This window comes from Sebastes fasciatus, chromosome 1, assembly GCF_043250625.1.
Source record: "Sebastes fasciatus isolate fSebFas1 chromosome 1, fSebFas1.pri, whole genome shotgun sequence".
NCBI classification, from domain to species: domain Eukaryota; kingdom Metazoa; phylum Chordata; class Actinopteri; order Perciformes; family Sebastidae; genus Sebastes; species Sebastes fasciatus.
The window spans coordinates 36,113,787-36,135,133 of NC_133795.1; the positions used below are offsets into that span (position 1 = coordinate 36,113,787).

At 41.9% G+C, this 21,347-nt stretch overlaps 1 protein-coding gene across 3 annotated transcripts; it reads right to left on the reverse strand.

The window, feature by feature from the left end:
• Positions 1 to 4,951: 4,951 nt before the first annotated feature.
• Positions 4,952 to 21,300, reverse strand: LOC141774302 (E3 ubiquitin-protein ligase RNF182). 3 transcript variants are annotated; one of them, XM_074646885.1, is made up of 10 exons: positions 21,160 to 21,300; positions 19,218 to 20,146; positions 13,390 to 13,437; positions 12,086 to 12,216; positions 11,721 to 11,874; positions 10,673 to 10,740; positions 10,111 to 10,288; positions 9,642 to 9,871; positions 9,473 to 9,544; positions 4,952 to 5,489 (listed from the first exon to the last, which is right to left on the reverse strand). In XM_074646885.1, exons 4-10 carry the CDS (start codon positions 12,131 to 12,133, stop codon positions 5,457 to 5,459), a joined length of 783 nt encoding a protein of 260 aa, XP_074502986.1. In that variant the 5' UTR covers positions 12,134 to 12,216; positions 13,390 to 13,437; positions 19,218 to 20,146; positions 21,160 to 21,300; the 3' UTR covers positions 4,952 to 5,456. The 3 variants fall into 3 exon arrangements, with proteins under 3 accessions (XP_074502986.1, XP_074502966.1, XP_074502977.1); XM_074646865.1 differs by having other exon boundaries at positions 4,952 to 9,544; XM_074646876.1 differs by lacking the exon at positions 21,160 to 21,300 and having other exon boundaries at positions 4,952 to 9,544; positions 19,218 to 20,197.
• Between the last annotated feature and the right edge of the window lie 47 nt (positions 21,301 to 21,347).

The following is a 21,347-nucleotide window of genomic DNA, read 5'->3' on the forward strand; positions in this document are numbered from 1 at the left end:
TATGTTATCACCCACCTGCCGGGGAGGAGGGCAGGTGAGCTAGGGACAAGTGTATGGATCTGTTGTCATCGTTTAAGGGTTATTATTACTGAAATCAAGCCAAGATTGGTGTTGTTGATGATATTATACTTTTTTCCAAAGAAAATCCAGTAGTTGTGTCCACAAAACATCTGTGAAACATCTGCCTGTGTTTCAGAGCTTCAAGCTCACCTGGGTGTGAAGCTGCTCTTTTTAAAATTTACCAAATAGAAATTTACATCTTAAAGCTGCAGTGGGCAGAACTGGAGCAAATATAATAAAAAAAAGTATTTTTTATAAAATGGTCACTATATCCTGACAGTAGTGCATGAGACAAGTAATCTGAAAGCTGTCAATCACACGCGAACTCTGATCAAACGGTCAAACTAGGCAGCGTTGATCAAATATGAATCAAGATTCTGTTACAGTAATGCCTATTTCTCTTATAGTGTACTGTTTAGCTGTAAAATGAGAAAGTTTGTGACCCGGCAGCCATGTTGAGATCAGTTGAGGAAATACCAAGCACCGTCCATCAGCCGGAGCACAGCCAATAGGAACGCTCTCTCTCTCTGAAATGACCTGTGATTGGCCAAAATCTCCCGTCACGTGCTAGATTTTTTAAAGCCTGAAAACAGAGCCATGAGGAGGAGCAGAAGTCTAATTATCTCTCAGAACACTTGAATTACAATATGCTGAAAGGTTATTATGGAATTTTTGCCCAATGATGCCAAAAACATCCTGCCTACTGCAGGTTTAAGAAGGCCTTCATTAATAAATTAAAGTGTTCTGCTGGAGGACGATTTCTACAATCTGGCAACCCAAAAATTGCTCTAATTAAAAGGCTCATTACTAATTTATTATCCATTAATAAAACATTAGTAACAACGTATTAAGTGAGGGATAATGTACAGTGAGTCGGCCATTGTTGTGAAAGAATCCCCGACAGTGAAAGGGTTTCTTTCACAACAATGACCCGCTAGCTGTACATTATCCCGCTTATTACACGGCTACTTACTGAAGAAATCACAATTAACACAATTGACACAAAAACGGTCTGCCAGAGTCCGACATCTGAACTGTGCCCATAGCAACGGTATGTTATACAGAAATTACAGACCGCAGATTCACATGATTGACCAATGAGAATTGAGTATTCAACACAGCCGTGTCATAACTCTTTATAATCAGTGACTTATTAAAACGTGGTAGGTTTAATATTACATTTTAAAGGAAGCTGACAGCAATGAATTTGATCTGTGATATAAATATTAATAAATTATAGAATTTATATAGTTATAATAATGAAAATCAGAGACAAGGTCGTAATCGAGACATCCGAGAGTTCAGGTTTGTAGAAGTTTAAAGCTTTAGATCGTGTGTTGTCCTACCTGCTGCTGATCACGACTCCATCAACCTTCTTCTCCTGTAGTGGAGGAGTGCGTGTGTGTCAGGTTTCTATAAACACTCTTCTTCTCCTCTCAGGGGATCCTCAGTGTTTTTAATTGCAGCCAGCTGAGGTCCTCCCAAGAGACTCTTTTATTTTACCTGTCCAGGTAGACTGCGTCATGACGGGGTTATTTATAGACAGAAGGACCTGGCCAGGTAGTCAGGCGATGTTGTGCCAGTCTTTTCTATCCCGTTACCGTCATCACAATGAAGAGGTTTGTTCTCGATCGTTGTTGGACTGAAAATAATTTATTCTTTAGTTTCAGACTCAGTTTCACAGGTGCTGCTGGAACAGACCTGCTGAAACTACTAGGGGCGCGGCGCTTGCACATGGACATGACGTCGGTGTGCGCTTGCGGTGCCAACGGGCCTGGCCCGCCATTCGGAACCTTAAACCAAGTACCAAGTGGCACACACACACATACATACCTGCGCTGACATTAAAGAGGCAAACTGAACGTGCCACACATATTTTACCCGTAGTAACGTTACTACCAGGCAGTGCCTGCAACGGTTAATACAAGGAAAATATATATTTTTACCTCCGACAAGGCCAAAGGCCTAGGATGGAGGCTATGTTATCACCGGCGTTGGTTTGTTGGTTGGTTGGTTTGTCCGTTTGGAGGACAACTCCAAAAGTCTGCGATGGATTTGAATGAATTTTTTTGGAGGGGTGGGGTGTGGCACAATGAGCAATCTATTAGATTTTGGTGGCGATCCGGATCATGATCCAGCTTCGGGAATGTTTTTTAATAACTCCGCTCAGCCTGCGCATTAACACCACAGGCTTTAAGACATGCGCAGTGTAACTGATGACGTGTTCATGAGGCAGTGTTACTCATCAAATCCACATTCAGCTTACTTCGTGGCGAGACGCCCCCCCCTGGCGGCAGCAGACTGCTACCTCCTTCAGATCCAGCCTACAGCTTCACCAGCCAAACCAGTCGATCCAACTGGAACAGATGGGCTGGACAGAAAGGGTACGGACTCTGCCGGTATGGAGGGTGAACACATTCGACTATCTCACAGTACACAGCAAAAAAACACAGAATAGCCTAGTTGAAGAATAGAAACAATAGAGGTTATTAAACAGAACAACTTTACTGCCTGAAAAATACATTAAAAGTAGAAAGAATCTGTAGCAAGTTTAACAGGGTGAGGAACTTTCTAAGGACAGTTTTGGCACTACAGTGAAGTTTTGCTTAACTCTCCTCTCTCAGGTGTCCAGTCTCTTCAACCTCAACCTGGAGAAACCACAAATGAAGAATCGAGCATCAGCTCAGGTAGATGTGACTTACTTGCTTAAATCTGTAAATAAAGATTTGGATTATTACATGTAATAACACACGCCTGTTTTAGCATTACATATACTGAATGGTATATGTAATCTAGCAGCAGACCAACCACAGAGATGTCAGTACTGTACTTTAAGACTGAACTTGAACGAACTGATGTTGATTTTCTACGGAGCAGACACACTGAGCGTGTTTAGAGTGGTTTCATCACACACTGCTGCAAGTTTTCCTGTCATACCACCTTCTTATGGAATGACCTCCCTTTACATCACATAGTCTGTTTCCGTCTGACTCCCCCCCTCTCCCCACGCACCCCATCCTTCCTATCATATCTCTTTCCTATGGAATATTGTTCCCATGGACATCCGACAGTCTAATTATGCCCAATCCCCCCACCCAACACCTTCAAAATAAAAGCCCCATAGAGTAACTGTATCTTAACAGGAAGCTCAGGATGAGACTTATTTTTCAAAACAAAAAGCCCCAGACTCATTGTATGTTAACAAGAAACTAGGGATGGACCTAGTTTTTCAAAATAAAAGCCCCAGAGGGTAACTATCTTAACACTATTCATAATGCTTCAGATGCTTTTTCATGCATTTACAACTCCTATCTACTGATTCATACTCCACTTAAACTTTAAAATATTCCACACCGTTCATACGTCATTGGTACTATTCAAGTTTTAAATCCAGCAATAAAGTGTAGTGTCAGCTTTTGGAAAATTTTTTAAATATTCCAAATCTTTTATACGTAATTGGTATATTTCAACTTTTCAATGACATTAATTAATATGAATTAAACCCATTCCCACTTTTCCAAGTATCCCGACTGCTTCACCTTCTTCTTACAGATAAAACCCAGCAAAACAGCGTATCGTTAGCTTTTCAAAAAACCTTGAAATAATCCACATCTTTAATACATTATTGGTACTATTCAGCTTTTAAAGCCAGCAATGCAGTATAGCGTCAGCTTTTCAAAAAGAAAATAAATAAATAAAGTATTCCACAACTTTGATACATTATTGGTATTATTCAACTGTTCTGTGACTTTCATACAAATTAAACCCATTCCCACTTGTCCAACTATTCCTACTACTTCACCTTCTTCTTACAGATTAAAGCCGGCAATCCAATGTAGCGTCAGCTTTCACCACCGGGATTTCTTCAGAAATTAAAGTCTCTAGTTTTATTTATTATTCTTGTTTTTTTTATTTGAGCAGCTCTTGTCATGGCTGCTACTGAGATACGTCTGGGTCATTTCACTCAGTTAGGAACCTTGCTAAGCAAAAAAGACTTTTCGACTGCAGCCCTATAGTGTCGCCTGATCATCAACATCAAATCAAACAATAGCACTTTAAAAAGACAGAAAACTTAAAGGAACAGTACAACAGCTCATTTAATCATCTTGTTCTGTTTTCTCAGAGGGAAACTGTTAGCTTAGCACAAAGGTTGCAAGCAGGGGGAAACTGTTAGTTTAATCAAAAGAGAAATTATTTATATACTGTATGTTGATTATTGAACAGCTGTAGGAGCAGAAATGTAAATTTAAAGATATGCGGTAGTTTAACGCTGAAGTGACTTCTTATCTGAGGACTGTGTGTTGGTGCAGCACCTCTCTACAGATCTCAGTGCGTTCTGGTGTTTTCAGAGGACACAGGTGAAGAACAGCAGAAACCTAGCACGACACATTTAAGTCGTAAAAACCACTGTGGATCAGAGCTGACCTCAAAAAACAAAGACAGCTTTGAGGCTCTATGTTTGTGTAGAACTGCGACCCATCGGGTCGTGATATGACATCATATCTTGTTAACATGCGGTGGTTGTTATTTTATTATTTAACATTAGCAGTGGAAAACATGTTGTGAAATACATCCACAATCATGATTTCTGCACCAACGGTGTTGTTCTCTGCAGACAATATCACAGATTAATGTGTTAAGGTCACGTAGGAGAGATTCACAGGACATCAGGTGATTTGCCGCAGGGTTGTTCGGAGGTCTGGGAGAGTCACTTTAACGGCCCATTAACTGCCACGATTAACGGCTTTTGTTCCCTCATGGCTGCGCTGTACAGCTCTGGATCGATGATGTCGGGTCGCGTTTCCCCAAACATTTTATTCTGATCCTACTTCTCCGCCGCAGGCCGCTGTGTGTTCTTTTTTTGGCACCCCCTGCAGCTGCCGCAGCCCAAACGCACTACCCCTATTCAAAATGAATGGGAGGACTTGCGTTTTCGCTGCACCGCCTGATCTCGTGTGAATGCAGACACACACACACACACACACACGGGTATCATAAATCTGTGACAGGTGTGATCTCTCTCAGCTGCTGAAAAGACACACAGAAGAGTTACAGTTACAACAGTTACATCTGAATAAAATACAACATTCAAATTGAATGAATCAACTCAGATCATTAAAAAGGGATTTATACACGGTTTGTATTTTAACAAACTGCTACAAATACACAACAAAAAGAAGCTAATTTAGGCTTTATTATTATTATTATGTGTATTTATTAAGGTATCTCAGAATAATGTGTGAACACTTGGAGTCGGAATAACGGGAGATTTTCCTTTTCTTCACACTCTGCCGACATTGTGGGAATATGGAATATAGGTCAGTTTGACAGGAAGCCAGCTTTGATGGAGCTAGCTAACAGTTTCCCCCTACTTCCAGTCTTTGTGCTAAGCTAGGCTAACAGTCCTGGACCTCTCTCTGTATTGGACTCTGGAGAAAGTAGAGAACAAGAGGCTTCAATGAATGTCAGTTACAGACTCACACATATTAATAGTTACATGTTTTGTTTTCCAACATGGTTAATTTGTGATATTTAAAGTCTCTGTCATCCTGCACAGTACAGTGTTCAGTCTACAACAGCTTTAATGTCCAGAGGACAGACGTCTCCGCTGATTGGCTGACAGGTGTCCAGTGACATCAGCTGACAGTCTGGATCCGTCTGTTGTTTCTGAATATAAAATAAAAGTTTGTTCTCGGTTTGTCCAGCAGGAGGCAACAAAGAGAAAAAACCTTCACAGTAAAACATGAGTGAGATAGACTCCGCCTCTTCTCTGTGATGATATCATCACCTGGTCCTGGTCGAGGGGGTGGGGGTAATGCTGGTATTCAGAGGGGGGCGGGGGTCAGAGTGGACAGGTGTTTCAGCGTCTGATGGGTCCATCTATAGGTGAGTCATTCAGTTGTTCTGGTTCTGGAGTTGTTCCGTTGTTGTCCTGAGCCCTGTACTACGAAGCAGGATTTGTGGTTAGCGAGGTAACTTCACGGTTAACCCTTCAGGGTTTTCAGTCCTACGACTGTGGTTCACTTCTTACGGGGGTAGATCGCCATGATTACTTAGTCTGAACACCTAACCTGCTCTGGAGCAGGTTATGTTTCAGATAACAGATCAACATGTATAAAAGCCCCGTCTACTGACCAATCAAAGTTCAGTTTGCGGATCGTGAGCGTGTCTTGGAGGACAAGAGTGTTCAGAGCCGGCAAAGCCCTTTGGCTTTCTCTGATGAATTTTAATGAGATATAGATTGTCGTTGGAGGGACTGACTTCTGAATCTGAATCAGCTTCTTGAGCCGTATGTTGCTGCGCGACACGTCAGAGTTGTGTGCTTACAGTTCTGCAGACTTTATGCATTGCCTTGCCTTACTTTACTACGAGTACTTTTATGTATGCTGTGGACATATTCTACATGAGTAGAAGTAGGGATGCACCGAGAACAGATCAGATATCGGGGATACTGACTCAAATAGCTGGATCGGGTATCGCTGACAACGAGGCCGATCTATTAAATGAAGTTCTGTTTATATACTTCATACATTGTATACTGGAATTTTAATTCCTGTTTAAGTTTTGACCAATTTGTTGCTGCATTAAAAAGGTTTACACTTGAATTGTAATTCTGGTTAATTTTTAAGATTTTTTTACCAAGTTGCTGGTGTACGATTTATTATTTTAATAATCAATAATTCATTAAATGTATATCTATGCATTTATTTGTCACATTTTGTTTTACAAAGTTAGGAAAGCAATGTTTAAGTCTGATGTTGCCTTGCACATAAAAGAACAGTCACTTCCACACAGAGAGGTATACAGCTTATTAATTAAACACTGGTATCGGATCGGTACTGTGTATCGGCTGATATTCAAAGCCCAGGTATCGCTATCGGTATCGGGACAAAAAAAGTCGGATCGGTGAATCCCGAAGTAAAAGGTTTGCATTCAAAATCTTACCGAAGTACAAAAGTATTATCATCAAAATATCCTTAAAGTACAAAGTACTCATTATGCAGAACGGTCCATTTCAGAATAATATATATTATATTATTGGATTATAATTATTGATGCATTAATGTGTTCATTACTTTAAAGGAGCAGTGTAAGGATCTGGCGGTATCTAGCAGTGAGGTGAAGAGATTGCAACCAACTGAAGCCTCTCCCGTGTGCCAAGCGTGTTGGAGAGCTACGGTGGCCGACACGAAAATGCAAATGTCCCTCTGTAGTGCCAGTTGCAGCAGAGCCAGTGCGTAGAGTGTGTGGGAATGTGCGTGGGAAGTGAGTGGTGAAGCAAGAGAGAGAGAGCGGCGGCGGCGGGACCGAGTAATGTTATCGACTCCTGCCCAAGCAGGAAAAGTTAACAATGTTTGGTTTGTCCATTCTGAGCTACTGTTGAACCATGGCGGTGCAACATGGTGGACTCTGTGGAGAGGAACGCTCCCTATGTAGATATAAACGGCTCATTCTAAGGTAACGAAAACACAATGATTCTTATTTTCAGGTGATTATAAACGAAAAAAATATACTTATTAATATTATATTCCATTTCTGCCAATAGATCCCCCTAATTGTTACACACTGGTCCTTTAAAGGTGCTAAATTAGATATTTGGAGCTTTAATATAGCAGCAAACAACTATCTGCTATGTTAAGATATAGAGGAGTAATGTCTACCTGAGCAGAGAATGAAGTCGCTCTCCCTCTGTGTGTGTTGTAATCAGTGCTTCTCCATGCTTTGTTTACATCGCTGGCCCGGCCGTGCATGCTTTAAGTGCCGCTCTGCGCTGCTCTCATACGGCGGTTACAGCTGAACCATAGCAGACACCCTCTGGTTACCCCCCAGATAAACACTGTTGTCTGCGTCAGCACTTTCGTCGTTGTTTGCTGTTAGCTGTGAACTGGTGTCTCGCGTTCGCCATGTTGAGAGTCGTTGGAGGCAATAGAAATGCTCCCAATCCCATATTCAGCACCTTTAATGTTGAAGCTGGTAAATTTCGGGCTACTTTTTCTTTTATATACACCGCCGGGTAGCAGTCAAGACTTTATCCATAATAATACAACATAATTTATTTGTTGATTATATTTCGGCTCATTAATCTGGATCTGTGAAGTAAGCAACGCTGTCCAATAAGTGTAGTGGAGTGAAAAGTACAATATTTCTCTCTGAATTGTAGTGAATTAGGTCTACAAGTGTCAAGACGCAGAAACTGGAAATACTCAAGTAAAGTACAAGTACTTCAAAACTGTAGGCCTAATCAAGTACAGTAATTGAGTAAATGTATTTAGTTACTTTCCACCACTGCTGACCGCTTTGCATTATGTTTTTATATTTATTTTTTATTTGCTCCCAAGTCCGTTTCACACCTCCGGGGTTGCAGCTTAAAGTATAAGACCATAATTTCCCCAATGGAGTGAATTAACTATATCTTCTATTCTATTCCCTAAGAATACATCCAAGCAACACATTCATTTAATGGAATACACAAATGTAATTATAGTCAGATCTACTCGTGCCGTAGATGGGACAGTGACATTATAAGCCTGATAATTTATGCATTTACACAGTCTGTGATTTTTTGCCAGCTTCTTCCTGCGTTTGGCAGCTTCAACTGGGTTACTCTTAGTCTGGATTATGTGTTTAACTTCTTCATATTTGTCTAATATTATAGTTTGCTCTTCGTTTGTAAAATATGCCTCTCTGCTATCAGTAGACTTGTCCATGTTCGCGATTAGCCCCTCGGACTTACTGAGTTGATAACCACCATCATGGGACCGCTTAGCAAGATCGCGGTTGTTAGATAGCGAAAAGGTACCCTGGGTATGTTGAACTGGCTTCGTAGTACAGGCCTCAGGTTCTGGTGTGATTGAAGTGTGTGATGGCTCATGCTGTGAATGTTGTTGTGACTTGTTTTGTTGCTGGTTCTGGTCGTAGTGTTGTTGTTCTGACTGTTGTTTTGGTTGTTGTTGAATCTTTGTTCTGGTGGTTCTCACTGTTGTGTTGTCATGGCAGCTGTCTTGTTAGTTCTCATGGTGTTTGTTAGAGGAGCAGTGATGTGTTGTCGTCGTCGTCATGGCAGCGTGTTCTTGTCGTCATGGCAGCGGTGAGGTGTTTTTTTTATCGTGGTTATGGCAGCAGTGATGTCTTATTCTTGTCGTTGCCATGGCAGCGACGTTGTTGTCGTCGTTGTCAGGGCAGCGCGTCGTCGTCATAGCAGCGCGTGTTGTCGTCGTCATGGTTCGGTGTATTGTCATGGCAGCGCGCTGTCGTTGTCACGGCAGAGCGCTGCCGTCGTCATGGCAGCGGTGTGTTGTTTTCATGGCAGCGTGTGCGTGCGTGCGGCGAGCGCCTCCATCAGCTCGTGACACAGACACTGACAGAAGCCGTAGAGGACGAGCAGCAGCAGCGTGGAGGGAACCAGACTCACCAGGACCACGCCGAGCCACAGCTGACCAATCATCAGCAGGTAAATCCCCAGAGGCAGAGAGCTGAAGTACACCTGTCCAAACACACAACGACACCACATCAGACACACACCTGCCAGCCTGTCTGTCCTTCCTCCTGGTACTGGTTGGACTGGTTCTGAATGTACTGACCAGGCAGAGCGCCCCCAGCAGGCAGCGGGGGAAGCTGCGGGAGGTCCAGGCGCGACACTTCTGAGCCGGCAGGTTGCAGGGCAGCGAGTCCAGGCTAGGCGGGCGGTACAGACCCACCACATTGAGCATGCTCAGTGAGTCAGAGGATGGAGACTCCTCAGGAAGCTCCATGATGGTGATGACCAGACAGTCTGAGGAGCGGTGGGATGACTCCACAACTCCTCCCCCTCCTGACAGAGAGGGAGTCAGGCAGAGGGAGAGAGGGAGAAAAAGACAGAGAGAGAAGTTTTGAATTTTCAAAAAGAAAATTTGCTAAAAACAGAAATTACAACAAAAACCAGGTCATTCTCCACAATAGAACATTATACATTTTTAAAGCAACATATATGAAGGTGAGTCAGGCAGACAGAGAGGAGTTTTATAATCAAAACATGAACATAAAAAAAAGAGACTCGTCGTGTTATTTTACCGGTCAGACTGTTTGGACTCAGCACCACCTCCCCCCCTCCTGCTCCTGCTCCTCCTCCTCCTCCACCTCCTCCCCCTCCACCTCCTCCTCCTCCTCCTCCTCCTCCTCCTCCTCGGCGGGCTCGGTCCTGACAAGATAGAACAGCCAGGATGTGTCGGTCGTCCTCCATTAACCAAACCTGAAGAAGAAGAAAGAGAACTCTTTCTTTGACCTCCTTGTTAATAGTATAAAGTCTCACCTCCTCATTAATAGAATAAAGTCTCACCTCCTCATTAATAGAATAAAGTCTCACCTCCTCATTAATAGAATAAAGTCTCACCTCCTCGTTAACAAAATAAAGTCTCACCTCCTCATTAATAGAATAAAGTCTCACCTCCTCGTTAATAGAATAAAGTCTCACCTCCTCGTTAATAGAATAAAGTCTCACCTCCTCGTTAATAGAATAAAGTCTCACCTCCTCGTTAATAGAATAAAGTCTCACCTCCTCATTAATAGAATAAAGTCTCACCTCCTCGTTAACAAAATAAAGTCTCACCTCCTCGTTAATAGAATAAAGTCTCACCTCCTCTTCGGGGACGTGGGTCTCGTGACGACAGAATGGACAGCTGATGACGGACGGTGAGGACTCTCCTGAAAACCAATGAGAGACACATGACACACTGGAGGATGTCAGAAAGATGTAATAAGCGTCACACTGGTCGTACTGGTTAGCTGTGGATCTGATTGCCTGGATAGTATCTGCTGATTGGTTCGAGACAGAACTCAGTCCTGAAAAAACTTCACTCACTTCACGAACAGTGTGTAACAATTCAGAGGCTCTATTAGCAGAAATGGAATCTAATATTCATAACTACATTTTCATTAGTGTATAATCACCTGAAACTAAGAGTCGTTGTGTTTTCATTAGCTTAGAATGAGCTAGGGATGCACCGATTTATATTTGCCTTGTTGACTGCCATCGGCCTATCAGCAAATAAGATGCCATTCGCTGATGGCAGTGGCCGATGTTTATCTGTTGTGTTGCATCGACTTTGTGCCGGCTTACTGTTGTGTTGTTATTTTTGCGGTCGGTCTCAGAAACAGTAACCAGCTGCTGATTCGGAGAAGAAGCCACTGGCTGGACAGAACTCTGGCATGACGGTGGACTCGAGACTTGACACTTTAGATGTCAAGTCCTCTTTTTCGTAATACCTGACCCAAGTTCACATCTAAAGTCCAAGTCAGGTCTTAAGTCATTAAGGACAAGTCTAAGTCAATTAACAAGTCGTCATTAGAAAATATTAAGTCATTCCAAGTCTTTCAGAGACGTGAGACATCCTTTTTGTGACCTCAGTCTGACTCGAGTTGAAGTCTATAGCTTCAGTCGATGACAGGGGAAGCCATCGACTAGTGAATCATTTCTTCACAGTTGATTCATGGGAAATAAGATGAGGAGAGCTTTTGCTTTCAAATCTCAAATCAAGTTAAGTCTTAGAGACTAGAGTACAAGTCTCAGGTCTACAGCTGTGGTTGGTGTCAAGGGAGACCATCGACCGGCCTTGTTGATTCACGGTAGGCAAGTTGATGAGCCCCCCATGTGTCAGTAATCTTTACCTGACAGGTGAACTCACCCATGTCGACCATCTTCTTCAGACACTTGGCACAGACTCGGTGCAGACAGCCCAGCAGTTTGGGTTTGCGGCTGCGAGTGTCGTAACGGTTGTAGCAGATTTTACACTCGAGTTCCTCCAGAGTGTAAACCAGAGACTGAGCCCAGGTCTGCACCTGAACACATGACAGCAAAGGGTTAATAACAGCTGAATGATCAGCGTCTCCATCTCCAAGAACTGAATAAAACTTTATTCAAATTCTCAGAACTTTATTTAAATTCTGGTTGAAGATCTAATAAAGTTTAGAGTTTAGATTTCCCTGATGGACCTGTTCTGATGTGATGATGTCAGGTGACACTGCAGTTAGGGCTGATGAGAAATCTCACCTTGGCTTCCATCTCCCGGCCAGGCTCCGCCTCCTTCAGCAGGCTCATTCTATTGGCTGTCGTCTTCACCTGAACCAGGAAACAGGGCCAGCGGTGGATGGAACTTAACTCAACCTGAGGCTGTCAGCCGACTGGAAGAAAAACAAAAGTTAAAAAACACTTAAGTAAAACTACTCTTAACTATTCGTGTAGGTTCGGTACAGTGTAAAAATACCAAATGCATCAGGATCTGTTTGTTTTCATTTCTTTTGAACAGACAGTAGTGCTGGTGTCAAAGACAGACACGATCCTGCTGGGCACTGAGGTTACATTTTGCCCACTGGCAACTTTGGTAAACTATTTATTTATATCATTATAAAAATAAGGAACACTTCAAACATTTCTGTATGAACACTTTCCCAAAAGGCAACAGGTCACAATAGACTATTAAAGTGAAAAGCATCTCTTATGCTATGAAACTGAAAATACTAAATTTGGGTTGCATTTACCTCGTCCCAGTGATCGGCACAGCTCGGTGATGCTGTTGAATGCGTGTTAGCATGTTGGATGTGTTTCCATTTATTCAAAGATGCTACAACGGTGGAGCAACGCCGACACACGTCCTCATTTTATACACAACTCTCTCTCCGTTGCTGTTGTAGCTGACTGGGAACCCGCAAGCCGGTCTTCCAGCTCTGCTGTTTTATTTGCGCTCGCCACACATCAGACCGGCACCTACGGGTACTTCGCAAAAAGTCTAGGCCGCGCCCCCTTTTGGGGGAAAGAAAACCAAAGATCTCATAGACCTCAATGCAATCTACATATGTTTGGATTATAATTTTGACAAATTCGTATGCATTCATCTCTTGTTATACAAACGTTTGTTTTATACACGTCTAATAATTATTTTGCGATCTTGCCTTAATAAATGAAGGTTGATGGCCGCCATGTCCCTTCAGTCTTCCCCCGTCCAACACAGTGGCCGGATATTGCTTATCCAGACTTCTCTACATAACTAATTAAATCCCGTTAGGCTAAGTGTTGTCTGTTAATAACCAACTGTTTGATCTATAAACTGAGATTTAGCTGGAGACGACAGTCTGATGCTGCTATAACGTTAATGTATGACTGTATTACTGCAGCAGCCTCCCGCTCAAGCTAACGTTAACTAGCCATGCTAGTCACTGTCAGCCGCATCAATTAACCATTTAGGTTACACTGACAGTGAATATTCACGTATCGTATGAGCCCCAGATCTCATTCTTACTGAAGTGTTGTCTGATTGGTCGGCCTTTCTCTACACAGCAACAGCAGCAGGTACCTACCTGACTCCAGATCAGCCGATCAGTCTGACAGTCTGAGAGGACACCCATCTAGAGAGACAGAGACAGACAGGTCTTGTCACTAAAATGAGAATAGCTAGTCCACCTTAAAAGCCAGTCCATCTTAAGAGCCCGAGCCGAAATTGGGGCTGACTTCAGGGCTAAAACCCTTCACTTTAATCAGCAGCAGGTGGCAAGCAAGACACGGTAGCATTTATTCACCTACAAATAGCCTGAACTGTACACACACTGCACTAATACATTCATAGCTGTAGCGTTACCGCTAACTTCATACTCCCTCACTCCCTCTCTCTTTGTCTCTCGACCGCACACTCGCTAATGTTACGCTGCACACAACAGGTGTGATGGAAATTGTGGTATTAAAGGTTCACATGCATGTAATCTGAATGAAATGTAATCTTATAGTTTTGCTTTAAGAAACAGATGTTGTAAGCTTTAAAATTAAATTACGGCTGTCAATCGATTAAAATATTTAATCGCAATTAATCTCACATTTTTTTATCTGTTCGAAATGTACCTTAAAGGGAGGTTTGTCAAGTATTTAATACTCTTATCAATATGGGAGTGGACAAATATACTTGCTTTATGCAAATGTATGTATATATATGTTATTGGAAATCAATTAACAACACAAAGCAATGGCAAATATTGTCCAGAAACCCTCACAGGTACTGCATTTAGCATAAAAAATATGCTCAAATCATAACATGTCAAACTGCAGCCCAACAGGCAGCAACAGCTGTCAGTGTGTCAGTGTGCTGACTTGACTATGGGTACCCATAGAACCCATTGTCATTCACATATATTGAGGTCAGAGGTCAAGGGACTAGTGTTTTACGGTATACCGATACTAGAAGGGTATCGCGATACCCTGCCGTTAAAAACGGTACGATACCCTGTTTTATTAGTACCGATACTTTAAGAATGCCAGTGTTTTAATACGAGCCGTGAGTTGAGTCGATGTGCGACCGCGGGTTAGTGTGGGTGTGAAGCGCACTGCTTTAGAGGACGCCATTAGGATTGGGATACCGCGGGAGCAGGCGGTCAAAAAATAAACTGTAGTGATAACCAGAAAGACGGAGTCAACAAGTGAAGTGGAAAAGAAGATTAAAGCAGGTCATGAACCGCTCGCCAGCTGCACAGTCTTGCTCTGAGCTGGTGTCTCTATCAGCAGATCTCCCTTAAAAAAACAAGGAAAATAACAGTGCGGCTCTAATTACCAATCAAATGTACTGACAACATTAGATTCACCATCTTTTCTGAATCTGTCCAAGCGTCTCCTGTAATTCGGCAAACAAATAATCCACCAAAGAGCACGTGTTAAAGTATTATTTTACCGTGTGTCTCTGTAACGTGAAATGGACGGAGAAGAAAAGCAGTCCGGTGAGAGTGACTCTTCTCTCTCTTCACACCACTGTGCAGCCGGTGAGCAGGTCATGACCTGCTTTAATCTTCTTTTCAACTTCACTTGTTGACTCCATCCTTCTGGTTATCACTACAGGTTATTTTTTTGACCGCCTGCTCCCACGGGATCCCAATCCTAATGGTGTCCTCTAAAGCAGAGCGCTGCACACACACACTGCCCCGCTGTCGCATATCGACGCAACTCACGGCTTGTATTAAAACACTGTCATTCCTAAAGTATCGGTACTAATATACAGGGTATCGTACCGTTTTTAACGGCAGGGTATCGCGATACCTTTCTAGTATCGGTATACTGTACAACACTAGTACCGACACATCAGTGGGCTGAACGGAGATGGTGTTTGGGTGGTGGTAGCAGACTGGCTGTTGAATACAATCATGCGGTAAACTGCTTTTGTAAATTGAAGAAGACTAAACCCAAAACACTCAGTCGCCATCTTTCTGAGCTCAGCAGCCTGTTACACCATAGAGAGCGACCTCTGGTGGCGCGTGCTGTGCTCTACAATACATCACATCAATAAGGCATCATAGAAAGCACAGCGTCTGTATTAATGACGGTACTGACATTCATGCTGTCAGGATTTCTAATTACCCTTGTATACCGTAATACCTGCCAAACCTAGAAACCGAACGGTTCGGGACGAATATACCGACACTTTATATATTTACTATTTATCTTGTCTGGTTTATTGTTGATGTTAATTTATGGAGCAGCCTCTCACACACACACACACACACACACACACACACACACACACACACACACACACAAACACACGCTGGTGTATTTATAGACTGCAGCTGTTATGTAACTGGGGGAGGGGACACTGGGGATGCTGAAGTTACTATGGCAACAGCTTTACCTGTGCCTGAACCTCAGATGAGCCAATCAGATGAGTCAGATGTGATCACATGTTGGTGAACAGAAACAGTGTGATCAGCTGATTCACTGACTGATCAGAGCAGAGAGGATGATATCAGTCCCTCAGTGTGGATTGACTGCAGACCAGACTCCACTCAAATATATGAAGATTTACTGGCAGCAGTAAAACAAACAGAAAGTATCTGAAGCTTTTTATTTTTATTTATGCTTCATTGTATCTTTATTACTCTGAAGTCTTCAGGTGTTAAATGTATTTCTTTTGAATCTTAGCTGTAGAGGTCGTTAGAGGCATAAACATTTCAAACAGGTGCCAACACCTGGAGGCTATTTTTAGGCCTCAGTCACAGGAACATGATGTCACTATTCTTCATCCCACCTTATAAGCTCTGATTGGTTGAGAATGTTTCCAACAGCGGAAAGATCTGCTCTGTAATGATGCTCAGAGACAAACAGACCTCAGGTCAGTCTGTCTCCAGCAGGACTCCTCTGCTGTGTAATGATGCTCAGAGACAAACTGATATCAGGTCAGTCTGTCTCCTGCAGGACTCCTCTGCTGTGTAATGATGCTAAGAGACAAACAGACCTCAGGTCAGTCTGTCTCCTGCAGGAGTCCTCTGCTCTGTAATGATGCTCAGAGACAAACAGACCTCAGGTCAGTCTGTCTCCTGCAGGAGTCCTCTGCTCTGTAATGATGCTCAGAGACAAACAGACCTCAGGTCTGTCTGTCTCCAGTAGGTCTGAGACCTGCTCATATTTCTTGCATGTGTCACTTTATTAATTGTCCTCCATTTTGTACGAGTGTCTATCAACATGTACGCTGTCTTGTAACAATCCCACAATGCACTGCTTCACATGTTCGATGTGTAAATGACAGTCATGTGACTCAGCTGTCATTGATGTCACTGTACCGTGTAGTAAACGGTGTACTACTGTGTACTGTCTACTACAGAGGGCCTGCTGTAGAGGGAGCAGGGAACCAGACGGGTTCTAACAGAACCTTCAGCTGAAGGCTGTGACATTACTCAAGTAGAGCTGCAAAATTCTGGGAATATCCAAGGTGGAAACTTGCCATGGGACAGCTCAGGCTGTATTTACCATATCATAAACAGACATAATCCAGTAATTTAACAAATAAATCCATTAATTTGTCAAAAACATACAATGTTAAATGTGAGTGAGCTAGCTAGCCAGTTAACTAATGGGGGAAAGGCACTCTGACAATGTGGGCTGTGTGCAAACTTAGGGTTTAAAGTGAAAAGGTAATTTATAAATTACTGTAAATGTTTTACAATAAGGGATGAATGGAAATAGATTTTTATTAAAAGTAATACTTTAATAATTGATTAAAACTCTTTGACTCTTTGAGAATAATCAGTATATGTGCTGGAAGAGTGGTGCTGAATGCCATGCAGGTTACAATTCAATTATATGGGCACACTTTTAACCAAAACATGCCATAAGACCTAGTATTAGGGATGCATGATATATATATATATTATGTAATATTACGATAATGAAATTACAGCCGATAAATTGAGCTGATTATAAGAAGCCAAATTGCTTTCATTGACTTAACAAGCACAGCATCTACAGACTTTGATACAGTACGTGGCAGTATGCACTTTTAAACTTGGTTTGCGATTCCACCAATAAACACAAAAGAAGAAGAACAGCACGCTGACGAGGAACATATATTGATAAGAAGTGAAAGTCAATTGTTCGTTCCATTGCAACATCAACGCCCACAGGAGTACTTTACCAGAAAAAAAAATAAAATTTACATTTGAAGAGTCAGAACTATTCTTTGTTTTTGTTGTGTTAACATTAGAGATGTCAGTTATGGAATATTAAATCCTCCATCTTTGCTCACTACATCTAAGCCGTTCTTCTTCCGCAGGTGTGCATGCCATAAACTGCAGGTTATAAACTTATTTTTAAAATACAAAAATGGGAGATTATCAGTTATCTTATCGGTATGTTAGTATTGTTTTTTAGTATTTATTTCCCCCAAAATAAGTTCACAATTAAAAGTTGTGTTTTTTATATTAAAATTGTGGAAAATTCCAATATTCCTGAGCTTACCTTCATTTTCGGACCCCTAGGCTGTGACATCATTACTAGGGCTGTGACATCATTCCTAAGGCTGTGACATCATTACCAAGGCTGTGACATCATTCCTAAGGCTGTGACATCATTACCAAGGCTGTGACATCATTCCTAAGGCTGTGACATCATTACTAAGGCTGTGACATCATTCCTAAGGCTGTGACATCATTCCTAAGGCTGTGACATCATTACTAAGGCTGTGACATCATTACCAAGGCTGTGACATCATTACTAAGGCTGTGACATCATTACTAAGGCTGTGACACCCTGAACTCAAATTAATTGCTCTTTTCTAATTTATGTCCTTATTTATTTGAAGATTTTCTTTGTTTTTTTGTATTATCATTATTTAATTTTCAACATAAAAATGAGCGGCTGTGGATCAGGAGATAGAGCTGGTCATCCACTAATAAGAAGGTCTGTGGTTTGATCCCCGGCTCCTCCAGTCCACATGTCAGTGTCCTTATGAAGCTTTCAATGTTAGTTGAGGAACTTAACCTTACAGAGAACCCCTAGCACTGTTAGCACCGTTCCCACATTCCCTCATTTATTTATTTTGTTTGTTTTGTTTTTCTTCTCTCTTCATCCACACTCTTATGCACTGTTTGCCAATTCCCAGGCTTGTCTGTTCCCTTGTAGTTGTATTGTAATGTAAATTTCTCAATAAAAAAAAAAAAAAAAAATGTCAAAGTGTCCTTGGGCAAGACACTACATTTTCTTTGTTGCTAAATAAAGTTTTGTGTAAAAGAAAAAATTAAGGCTGTGACCTCATTACTAAGGCTGTGACATCACTCCTAAGCTTGTGACATCACTACTAAAGCTGTGACATCACTACTAAGAATGTGACATCACTACTAAGGCAGTGACATCACTCCTAAGGCTGTGACATCATTACTACGGCTGTGACATCACTACTAAGGCTGTGACATCCCTACTAAGGCTGTGACATCACTCCTGAGGCTGTGACATCACTACTACGGCTGTGACATCATTACTGCGGCTGTGACATCACTTTTAAGCCTGTGACATCACTACTAAGGCTGTCACATCACTCCTAAGCCTGTGACATCATTACTGCGGCTGTGACATCACTTTTAAGCCTGTGACATCACTACTAAGGCTGTCACATCACTCCTAAGCCTGTGACATCACTACTAAGGCTGTCACATCACTCCTGAGGCTGTGATATCACTACTACGGCTGTGACATAATTACTGCGGCTGTGACATCACTCCTAAGCCTGTGACATCACTACTAAGGCTGTGACATCATTCCTAAGCCTGTGACATCACTACTAAGGCTGTGACATCACTCCTGAGGCTGTGACATCACTACTACGGCTGTGACCTTATTGGTGGAGAGCTGTAAATGTTGACAGTGACGTGTTGCTGCTCACCTGCTGGACGATGGAGGCTGAGTTGACGGTTGCTGTAGATGTAGTAGCAGGTTGAGTTGCTGTCGTGTCCCACTGAGGCAACACAGTGATGAAGAAACATCCACACTCTGGTTGCTAGTTGCTGTAGTTTCCCTCAGGCTGAAGCAACATGGTGGTTGTTAGACAACAACAACAGTTTATTTATTTACAAGTTGCTGCACGTTGCTGTATTTGTAGTTGCTGTAGTCCTTGAAGGTGGAAACAATATGTGGTTATTAAACATCAGCCGGCTGTAGTTGTTGTTGTATTCTCCCTTTAAGTTGCAGCAACACTGCAGCTGTGGACCACCAGTGGCCTGGTTGCTTTATAGATAGTTGCTGCAGGTCGTGTTGCTATCGCTCTGGTTGCTGTAGTTGCTGTAGTCTCTGTCAGGTTGAAGCAACATGGTCGTCATCAAACATCAACAGTGTGGTTGTTGGTTGCTGCAGGTGCAGGTGCAGGTGCTGCTCGTGGGTCTGGTCGGTCTGGTTGCTGGAGGTCTGTAGTCTCCGTCCGACTGAAGCAGCGCTGCAGCAACAGTCTGGTTGCTGTGGCTGTAGTTGCTGTAGTTGCTGTGGTTGCCGTGGTGTCTCCGGTTGAAGCAACACTGCGGTAGTTGCCCGTCATCAGTCTCATTAACAGTCCGCGGTCGTCGCGCTCCTCCGCAGCAGAAGCAGCAGCGGGGAGGCTACCGGGCTAACCGGAGGTCTGTCGGTGTCTCTGCTCTGCTCGGTCGGTCGCTGGCTGCCGGTAGCCGGTGGTCGGTCGCTGACCGGGGCTGGTCTCGGTGTCTCGGTGACTCACCGTCTCTCTCCTCCGTCTCTCTGCTGCTCACTGCGGCGCGCGGCCGGCGGCGGGAGCCCGGGTTACCATGGCAACCGGCCCGCAGCGGGATGATGGGAAATTTCAGACTGATGATGAAGAGCAGAGGATCAATAACCTGATCAATAACCTGATCAGTTGACATGTAAACACACTGATCTGTTTATCACACTGACAATAAATCGGTTTTGTTTTATTTTATATCTATAGTAAATAAAAAAACACATACCTGCTCACCTGAGAAGAACAATTATTCATAGGAAATAAAACATATATTTAATGTTTATTTACAGTAAGTAGGCTATTCTCCTCAAAGACACCAGAGTGTGACATCATCAAAGAGAAACAGGTATAATACAAATAAATGATCAGAAAGTGTGAAAACATATTCTAAAGTTTATATAAATAAATAAATAACTGGATATGATCTGCTTCTATTTTTTTTAGTTTGTTAAACGACTATTACATTTGTGAAATTATTTTATATTATGTTTATTGTTTTATATATCATGTTATAATTAATATGATAAAAGACACCAGAGTGTGACATCATCAAAGAGAAACAGGTAGAATACAAATAAATGATCAGAAAGTGTGAAAACATATTCTAAAGTTTATCTGAAGTTGTATAAATAAATAAATAAATAAATATTTCAACTGGATATGATATGTTTCTATTTCTTTAGTTTGTAAAGCGACTATTAAATTAGTAAAATGATTTTATATTATGCTTATTATTTTATATATAATTTTATAATTAATAATGTATATTTTTTTGAAGAGCCGTGCTCCTTATATCTTATTACTGTTGTAATTGTTGTATCTTATTAGCTGTAGTTTCATATTTCAAGGAATTATATCACATTTGGTTTCATTCTTCCAAAATAAAAAGGAAGAACTTTGCTTCAGTTGAGCTTTATGTTTAGCTCAGTTTATATTTTAGACTGAGAAGATTTATGAGTTATATGAGTTTAAGTTATGAAATAATGAAAACAAAGAAAACGGTGTTCTGTGCACTTTATTACTGTAATAAAACCCAATTGTTTATCTTGTGTTTATTTTATTTCCCTGTATGTTGTGCATTTAAGTTATTTGTACTTACACTGTTTCTATTGCTGTTAATGTTGTTCTCCTTTTCTGACATGGGCCATAACTGTTTGTGGACAATTTAAAGATAGTCTTATTAAAAACTGTTTCTCATTTGATTAACTATAAGAGTAAAGTATACATTGCTGCATATATCAATATTGATCAAACTCAGCGGAACTGTAGTTTCGGCTGCAGGCCGGG